This window comes from Montipora foliosa, chromosome 13 (assembly GCF_036669935.1).
Source record: "Montipora foliosa isolate CH-2021 chromosome 13, ASM3666993v2, whole genome shotgun sequence".
Taxonomy (NCBI): Eukaryota; Metazoa; Cnidaria; class Anthozoa; order Scleractinia; family Acroporidae; genus Montipora; species Montipora foliosa.
Window position 1 is genome coordinate 16421792 of NC_090881.1, and position 10000 is coordinate 16431791.

General features: G+C 41.3%; 1 protein-coding gene across 1 annotated transcript in view; it reads left to right on the plus strand.

Annotated features, from left to right (window-relative positions):
- The window catches only part of LOC137982669 (uncharacterized), a 7126-nt gene extending 1859 nt beyond the window's left edge, over window positions 1–5267 (plus strand). The window contains exons 2-3 of the mRNA XM_068829801.1: window positions 1994–2620; window positions 4076–5267. Coding sequence (XP_068685902.1) covers window positions 2011–2620; window positions 4076–4791 — 1326 coding nt within the window. The 5' untranslated portion in view covers window positions 1994–2010 and the 3' untranslated portion in view covers window positions 4792–5267. The remainder of the gene's footprint in view (window positions 1–1993; window positions 2621–4075) is intronic.
- The last annotated feature ends 4733 nt before the right edge of the window (window positions 5268–10000 follow it).

Here is a 10000-nt window from a genome sequence, read left to right on the forward strand (position 1 = left end):
ATATGCCACCATTTCGAAATCACTTTGTATAAATATGTGGTTTCGTGACAGCTAATGACCTACCCAAAAGAGTTGAATTTTTTAAAAAAATTATCGCAATTCAAACTTTATCCCTCATATATAATTGTTCTATTTTGGAGTACCGTAGTATTCTCACGTCAAAAGGAATAGACCTAGTCGGCTAACTCATTGGTTGCGGTAACATTTGAGAGAAACACAGTGTACCGCGACCAAAATGCCTAACTTCAGAAATGCGAAAGCTTGTATAGCACCAATGTTACAAGAACTCCATTGGTTACCTATTCACTGTAGAACCGTATTTAAGATTATACTAACTGTGTTTAAATGTCTTAACACTGAAGCACCTGAGTATTTGAAAAGAAAACTACATTACAGGTAGTATTCAAGATCATTACGTTCTGTCTCAAATAAGCTATTGAAAGAACCCAGGTCACGCACAAAAACATATGGCGATAGAGCTTTTTATAACATCGCCCCAAGACTGTGGAACAGTATTCCAAATGATATACGAAGCATCACGAACATTCAAACTTTAAAAACAAAGTTGAAAACGTATCTTTTCAAGAAATATTTAGATAATTCCCCATTATTCTAGAACCTTATTGTAACTTATATTATTACTATCATATTTTTAGGTATTTTTAATTACTAGAGTATTTTCTTATTCATTTTATCATTATTATGCTTAGATAGAAAGGTCAATTATTGTAAAGCCCCTTGAACATAGGACATGAGCGCTATGTAAATACCTATTATTATTATTATTATTATTATTATTATTATTATTATTATTATTATTATTATTATTATTATACGCTTATGGTAAGAACAAGAATTTGCACTTTTTCATGATACGATGTTCACAAGTCAAAGAACCCAGAGTTTCCGTTCTGTAACTATGAAAGGTTCGATTTGGATAAGAAAACAAAGACGAATGCGAGGCCGGGTTTCGTTTCTACATGGAGGACTACTTCCTTACACTTGGGTTGTCTTTTAAAAAACATATGACCATTTCCCATAATCCATATCAAGCTTTCAGTCTTCTAAATTAACGATAATAGTAAATTCAGAGCAAGTTAAGAATTAACGATAATCGTTAATTCAAGGAAGAGAATGGTTTGGCCATATTGACTTTGGCGGCCTGAAGTGAGCATGCGTGTGTTGTACAATTTTTGAACAGAGTGCATTTTCGTCACCAGAGCTCCGGATCGACCCAAAGCTCTTTCTCTTCTCTTCTTTAGTCAAGAGAAGAGCTGTGGGGTCGAGATTCAACAGCGTCTTCAAACGGCCTCAACACCATTCAACATTTTCGCAAACAAAGGAAAAGTTGAATCGATGTTGAATGAAAGTATAAACCGATTTAAACTTGATTCAACACGCTCTCAACAATGTTGGACGACCGGTTCAGACGCACCGAACATTTGTTGAAGCAAATGTTGCAACCGTTTAAACGGACCTTAACGGCGCAAGTCGTACAAACGACGTCACTTCGTAAGGAAAAACTTTAAATAGCAATGACCACAACCAGGTTTTCTGAGCCCGCGAGACTAAGCACCCCCAGCAAACCATTGTTTTAACGAAAACCGCTGGTCAGCAACCTGGTTCTGGTCATTGCTGTTTACTTGTTATCGGGTCGTTACAAAGCGCGAGCCAGCGAGGCATTCCAGGCATGCGAGCGTGCGAGGAAAACTCGTTCCCAGGGTTTTCTCCGCCGAGAGTTGGGAGGAGCGCCTCGTGGCTGCTGCCGACAAATAAATTGTCGTTGTGATTATGCTTGGGTCGGTCGCTGGCAGCCCTTTCATTTCAATCATTTCTGCAAAAGCTTAAATGGGTGAGTAAACTGAGATGTTGTCAAATTACTTCAAAATGTCTGCAAGTTGAGATTTACTGGCCGCATATAACCAAAGCACAAGAAACCCATTCTTGTACAGGACAAAAATTGATAGACTTCTCCTTTTATCCTTTTTTTCAGTTTGAGAAAGAATAACAATGAATGCTATTACGAGTGTATCCCGTAACGTTATCGTCCGAGCCTCAAAGGTCGCCAAACCTGCGGCCGGTTTTAAGGGCTTGGTAGCTGACAACAAGACCACCTTGAAGAATCTCGGCCTGTCCGCCGTGGTTGCGTGTCTGCAGTTATTGATGAGTGTCGCAGTGTTCGATTGCCCTTTGGAAAATCACGTAGCCTATGGAACAATGTTCCTTTTGGCTCCAGTCATTATAATATTCATCGCTAACGCGTTATTGATTTCCAAACTAGGGAAGTTGACCGATAGAATTTTTGTAAGGCGATACTATCGAAGGTGTGACAGTTGCTGGGTGATTCCAAATGTCATTAAATCCATGGTTGGACCAGCCGTGTGGCTGATAACATCATTTGTAGACGGACCGTACTACACATGTGCAGTAGTAGGCCCAAGCATCGAGAAGAGAAATATCACCAATGTAACTGCAATAAAAGAACTGGAAGCTCAATTCGCACGTGCCAAAAGCATGTCACATATATGGGCCTGGATTATCTTCCTTGCTATGGTGATTGTAACCGCCTTCGTCGTGGCTTCCAAGAAATGTTGCCTAAAAGACGATGCCCTTTTGGAAGGTAATTAATCTGTAACATATAGATTTAGCAGCGCCTAAAAGCGGAGTTCCCAGGTTATTTATTCTTACAATAACTTAACCTGGCTTGAGCCTGCGATCTAACCTGGTCAGCGGTCAACTTTAAAAAGCTGACTGCGATGAGCTCTTAATATGAGTCCGCGATATGATCACATTGGCATACGTGGTGGGGTGGACATACGTACGGTCGTAAGGTGACCACAACCAAATTTTCTAGCACAGATGGGTTACCACGGTGGGTTACCCATTGTGCTCCGCGTGCGCGCCTTCGACTCCGCTAATTGTGAAGGAACAACAACCCTACGGGCAGCCTCATTAATTTTCGTTTATTGTGCGTGTTCTTCCAATTCCCCGATCAAAACCTAGTCAGTATCCCTTCAATTGCCCTATCAGAAGTCTAATTTAGGAGATGATAGGCCCCATCTCTTGGGCATTACTCAAGAAGCAACATTACTTATAAATCCCCCTGGAATAACCCCCGATACGGTTTCTTCCTGATACACACCGCCGCCCCCTTGAAAATTCCCATGCTACTATTTAATACTGGGAAGCTTTGGCTACCAGAAATCCTATCAGTCTGAGAATACACTTCCACAAATTTATAATTACAGAAACATCTTATCATTACGATATACGGTCGATGAACTGGTTTCGTTTTATTCTCTCTCGGAGCGAAAACTCTAAATATTCAACACCATGTCGTCTTTAAATCAGTTGACGATTATCATCAATTTAGACCTCTGTTTCGTTGGACGTCTCGTAGCAGGGCAAATAAAAAAATTCTATTTTCTTTGAACTGGATTTGAAACCAGCAGGCATCATTGTTTTTTTTTTTCTTCACATCTCGTGTGGAACTCGTTTTTACGTCGTAAAGTTAGGTAATCAATCTTCTCCGTTTAGGGAGTGATTATACAGGTTTACGACGGGATTTAGGGATAAAAGTGAAATTTCACCGCCATCAGTAGCAGCGTGGGGAAACGTGGTCAGGGAAAGTACTTAGAAAGCAAACAGTCTCAAGTTCGAGTCTTGTTGCCAGGTAATCTTAAGTGCATTTTCCAAAAACCCTACGATCTTTGATTGTCCTACATCGACGAAATCATCAAATCCCAGCAAACAGTTGAAGAAATTGACTTTAATAGTAAATTCATAGGTCGATATTAGTATGCAATATTGGAGTGTGTTAAGGTGAAAACAAATTCCGATGGATAACTCGCGACGATTCAGGAAAAAAAGATTAAAGAGGGCACGATCCTCCCAGCCGAAACTTGGGTCATAAATTTCCCAAATTTTCAGGTTCCAAATGGAGCCAATTTTTTTTTTCCGTGCCCACTTGCACCGCTTTAACTTGCCTTTGAAATGTCAACTGGTAGTCTTTTAACTTTGTGAACAAAAACTGTTAAACCTTGCGCTCCTTAACGCGTTCTTTCCATTTTTTTAGATGACTACACCCTCGAGAGGCGAGAGGCTATTTCTGCGATGCTGATGTTTCGTTATTTTATTGATAATCCTCACGAAATTGCTGTTTTTATAAAAGAAGAAGACGGCACTCTTCCTCCTGATTCCACAGCTTATGATTGCCTTGTCACTAGCGAAAGCATCCCTAAAGCTGAAGCTGAAACCACCGAGAACAGCACAGGAGAACCCGATTCCGCTGCGGCTAGCCCCCCTGGGGAACCCGATTCCGCTGCGGTTAGCCCTCCTGGGGAACCCGATTCCGTTGAGATTAGCCCTCCTGATAAAGAGCACAATCCTCCTCCGGCTGAAATCCCTGGCGATGTCCGCCCTACTGAAGCTTCTCCTGTAGAGAATGACGAAAATGACAGAGAAACCGACAAAGCCAAACACGAAATCATCAAAGGTCGGTTCGTCGGGGGGGATGAAAAAATTGAAATTCATGTCAATGGAATACCCGAGCGCAACGGCCGCAAATGGGTCATTGAGAAATTCAAAGATTGGTCAGAAGACAACAAGAACTGGTCCTACGATAAAGTGTATACAGAATTTGCCAAGAAGTATCCCAGAGTTACAAGCGGGCGCCCAAGGGAAGAGTGGGTAGCACGGAAAGATGAAATGCATGAAACACAAGGGAAAACATGCTGTGGTCGGTATAAAAAAGTCAACAAGGAAGAGCTACAGGAGATGTACACTTTGTAAGGCGCCAGAGGAGCATTTACCAAACGTCCCGCCAGCAATATTTGTTGCACTAGGAAAGCCAAGTCACCCTTAATATGAAATGACTAAACTCTCTCGATATCAGACTAATTAACATCTTCTTAACTGAAGAGAAAGTTTCTAAGGAGAAGCTTAAGTAAAGCAGCGCGATGCTTTGTAACCTACCTGCCAAATGAAACTAAGTTAGCGGAATCGATATATTATATCGATATAATTTAAATACACTAAAAGGTAATTGGATCATGCCAGTCCCAACTGTATCAGTCAACAAAGGTTTGTAAGTTGACATAATTTTGCAAGTATGTTTCCTCTTCATCTTGCATATAATTGTGTGGAAGGAAATAGTGCATTTTGGTACTGTTCATAACATTTGTATAACCTTATGTTTTCTCTTTATCTTGCATACATATTGTGTAATAACATAATACAATATTAAAGATTCAAATTCACACCTCTTCAAACCATTCCAAATCAACTAGCTCTGAGGCTAATCGCGTGACTCCGAGTTCCCATGGGGACCGTACCTCTCGGTTACATAGAGGCGCCGGTGTGTATGTATGTCAAGATCTTTATACACTGTAACATCTTAACTGATTTCCATCACAATAGTCATGAAGTTCCCTGGGCCGTTCTCAGACTAAAGCGTTTACCGCGGGGATTTTCTAACGTTATGGTCGGCATGGTACATGTATATCAACCTCCAGATGCTGATGATACTCCAGCTGATCTGGTAACGTAACTTGGAGGACTGGGAAGAAGAATTTTAACGCCGTATCCCACAACCGCGCGCGGCCTTAGGTGTTGTTTCCAAACTCCCTGCAGTATTGCCATCGCCAAAACTCAACAGATCATTACGTGTCTATCACATTTCCTGTTACTGAATGAACATTCAAGTAGACCTGAGAAGATCTAACCTCGCCTCTGCCATGTTGAATTCGAAAATAAGGCCGCGCGCGGTTGTGGGATACGGCATTAAAATTTTTCTCCCCAGTCCTCCGAATTACGTCACCAGATCACCTGGCTGCTATGAGGGATTAAACCTTGTGTCATCTCTGGAGTCTGTGTCGGTCAAATACCCTGGTTGTGCCCTCATCATTACCGGTGACTTCAACAGGACACATATTCCAATGATTACATCTGCTGTGAGAGCTTTCCAGTTAAAGCCTGTTGTCGATTTCCCGACTGGGGGTGATAGACCACTGCAACAAATATTCATCAATGATTGTTCAGAGTATTTCTCTCTCTCCCAGTGATCTGCCCCCATTTGGCCTTTCGGACCATCAGACTGTGATAATGGATGCTGGCTTTCAAGACAAGTCCTCTAAGCCCAAACGAAAGACCATCTTATCTAGAGATAAGCGGCCAAGCAAGGTATCGAGCGTTGGTCGACTTTTACTTCAAGTACCATGGTTACACTTGTTAACAGCTGATCAGACGTGCTAAGAGAAGCTTAAGATTCTCACTGAAACTATTAACCTCGGTCTTGACACCATTATTCTTGGGTTTCACTCACGTGATAAACAGCCATGTTTTTCAAGGAAAACAAAAGAAGACGTTAGCATAATAATAGCTTTGAATTCCCGGAGGATTGGATCGGGACACCAACATGGCCGCCATTGCATTGTTTGGGGACAGCAACATGGCGGCCGTGACGTCATGTGAAATCCAAGAATACTCTTAAGGCACACGAAACGGATCGTTCTTGGATGAGTATTCATCTAAAACAACTTAGTGCGCGCCGTCAAAGGGCACTTGCGTCCAGAAATGAGTATCTGTTTTAAGGCTCTAAGGAACAAGGTTAACCGTGTACGCAACGCTGTCCTCAGGTTTACTACGAGAACAAAGTCAAAGGTTTTGCGCGAATCCAAGCCTCGTGATTGGTGGAGGGGAGTAAAACAACTCTGCAGAGCTTCTACACCAACTGGGCGTTACCTAAAATCCCTCTTTAACCCAGATCTTATATGCGAGGATGCTGCTCTTGCCGATAAGATCTACAGCGGAGGGGTTGGCGCAGTGGTAAGATCTCTGCCTTCCAACCCTAAGAGACTGGAATATTTGGCGACCTTCTTTCCCGCTAAAGTTCACTCAGCTTTCCATCCTTCCGAGGTCGGTAAAATGAGTACCAGTATGCATGGACTGCTTAGAAGTGGCTGCCATTTGCGCCTGTATATGTTTCCAGTCCGCTGGGGGTAAATTGATCATTGTAAAGGGCCTTTGAGACGTTTGTGATAAAGGCGCTATATAAATGCACCACTTTACTTTACTTTTAAGATCAACCAAGCGTTTGTTGGCGTAATGAAGGACTATTCCCCTCTGACAAACTGTGTGCATGTGGATATGGAAGATGATCGACCGATTTTTGTCACGGAGCTGTGCGTTGCAAGAAAAAGTCGAGAGATTAAAACCTCTCGAGCTTGGAGCTCTGATAACCGCCCTAACTGGATGCTTAAAGAATTTGTGGACATTCTAGCATCGCCCATAGCCGATATTTTCAATACCTCAGTCTGAATGCAGAGCCGGTTCCGCGTGCTTAGAAACTTACTGACATTCGTCCCTTACCCAAGGCGCCTACTGTCAGTGACTTTAATAAAGATCTCCGGCCAATCTCATTGACGTCTACGCTGTCAAATATTGCAGAAGGCTTTATGATCAACAATGCGCTGAAACCAGTTCTGTTACCTACCACCGATCCAAGTCAATTTGGTTTCATGCCAGGCTCGTCTACGACAATCACGTTAATTTCCATGTTCCACCACTGGTTGCGTGCTACTGACTGTCAACTCGGTCGCCTTTCACAGGAGACTTAAGTTCTCTCTCCGTACTGCCGGAAAGCACCGATATTCGTAAAGCAACCCACAAGTCCACTTTCCCTGAATATTTCTGGGCAATCAGTACAATATAAAATATTATTATACATTGGTGTCACAAGCTCGATTTTGATTGGCTATAAGCACGCAGCTAATTCTTGGTTGCTCTGTTTCTCTTACGTCATACCTACAGACAATAGTTTTATGCATGCAGAAGTGACGTCGCCTAACACACTAACCAGCACTTCGATCAGTTTTGTCATGGCGGAGCTCAGCTCAGGAATATGCATAATAAAACAATTATTGAATTCGGTTTTCGCATGTTAGCGATAATTATCAAGGCCTCAGTTTGTGTTATCCGCCTCAGCCTTCGGCTTCGACAGATAACACAAACTTTGGCCTTGATAATTATCGCTAACATGCTCAACCTCATCCAACAATTGTTAATTATTTTACTAGACATCGAACGCACTTTACTAATCCCTGATTACAACTAGTTTGTCAACTTGACCCTGTGCTCATACAACGAAACGCATGCAACAATGTTTTCAGTCGGCGTACTGTCACACTCTCCCCAAAAAATTAGAAATGCTTTGCGGCCTTTGTTCTCGGTATAGCGATGTTTGTTGTGACGTCACCCATTGTTATTAATATGCCAACCAGAACCAAATTGGCTGTTAAAACAATGACTTCTTTTGATCAAAAATAAGACACAAACAGCAGTGATAAACATATTGAACTTTTTCATTTTGATAATGACTTGACGTTTCGTATGTGCTCTACATACATTTTCAAAAGTAACCGTTGAAAATTTAAAACAGCTATTTATATATAACAAATCGGATGAGGGGACTGGAACCTAGATTAAGCAAATACTTAACAGTAAAATATATAATAATAATAATTATAATAATAATAAAACAGAAAAGATTAATAAAGCATCAGCTTTTCACTTCCGACGTTGACGTTGAAAGCTGGCTCAAGTTCTTGAATAAAGAAGGTCTCTTTTATTTTACAATGATAGTCAGTTTTGCCCTTCGCTAAAATATCAAAATGATCCCACTTGATGTTATGTCCAGTGGCCTTGACGTGGTCAGCAATGGCTGAAGTATTGTCATTTTTAGCTAGGGCCTTAAAATGTTCGGTTTTTCTATCGTGAAGCCGCCGTTTAGTTTTACCGATGTAAAAACCATTACAATCCCAAGAATTTGCTCTGTAAATAACTCTGGATTGTTGTGAACGATTAATACGGTCCTTGTAAGGAAAGAAAGATTTTATACATCGAGTGCTCTGAAAAACAATCTTAAGGTTAACACAAGAGTAGAATTTGTACACACAAGATTTCAGGCGTTTAGCGACTTGGTTGCTTTGCAAACCTAAGTAGGGAAGTAGGATAACAATATCTTTCTTAGGAACTGTAGACACTGGATCGCTATGCTGATGTTGTCTGTTTTTGTTCAAAACATCGTTGATATGATAGTTGATTATGCCTTGTGGGTAGCCGTTCTGAAGAAGGAGTTTTCGAAGATCAATGAGGGCAGATTGTAGCAAGGAACCAGATGAACAAAGACGGTAGTAGCGATAAGTGAGGGAGCGGATGAGGTTTATTTTGTATTTTCGTGGAGTGAAGGAATCCCATTTCGTGTAGAGACCTGTGAAAGTTTTCTTTCGGTAGATGGATGTCGTGAAAGCGTTGTTTTGATTACGTGTGACAAGAATGTCCAAAAACGGAATTGCATTGTTATGTTCAAATTCAATGGTGAATTTAATATTGCGATGACAGCCGTTCAAATAGTGCAAAAAGTCATTTGCACTCTCTTTGTTGTGGAACATGGTGAATGTGTCATCAACGTAACGATTCCAAAATAAAGGACTAACTTTGGCGTTCAGCAACCACTTTTCTTCAAAAGCACACATAAAAATGTTGGCTAAGACAGGGCCCAATGGTGAACCCATGGCAACACCATCGATTTGGTCGTAGTATTTACCATCAAAAAGAAAGTGGCTCTTCTTGGTGGCAAATTCCAATAGCTTGCGTAAAACATCCCTGGGTAAAGCCGGAGGATCAGCAAGAGAATACAATTTGTCTAGACAAATGTTTAGTGTTTCCTCGAGTGGCACATTTGTAAATAGGGAGGAGACATCCAAAGAACACATTATTCCATTCTTATGCTTGTACTTTTTAGCCCAATCCGCGAAGCTGAAAGAGTCTTTGACAGTGTAATGGTTGGTCGAGATAGGCTGAAGTATAGAAACAAGGTAAGAAGCAAGATTGTAGTTATAGGTGTTAACCGATGAAACAATAGGGCGGAAAGGACAACCAGTCTTATGAACTTTAGGAAGGCCATATAAAACGCCAGGAGAAGATCCACTCGGTAAGACTT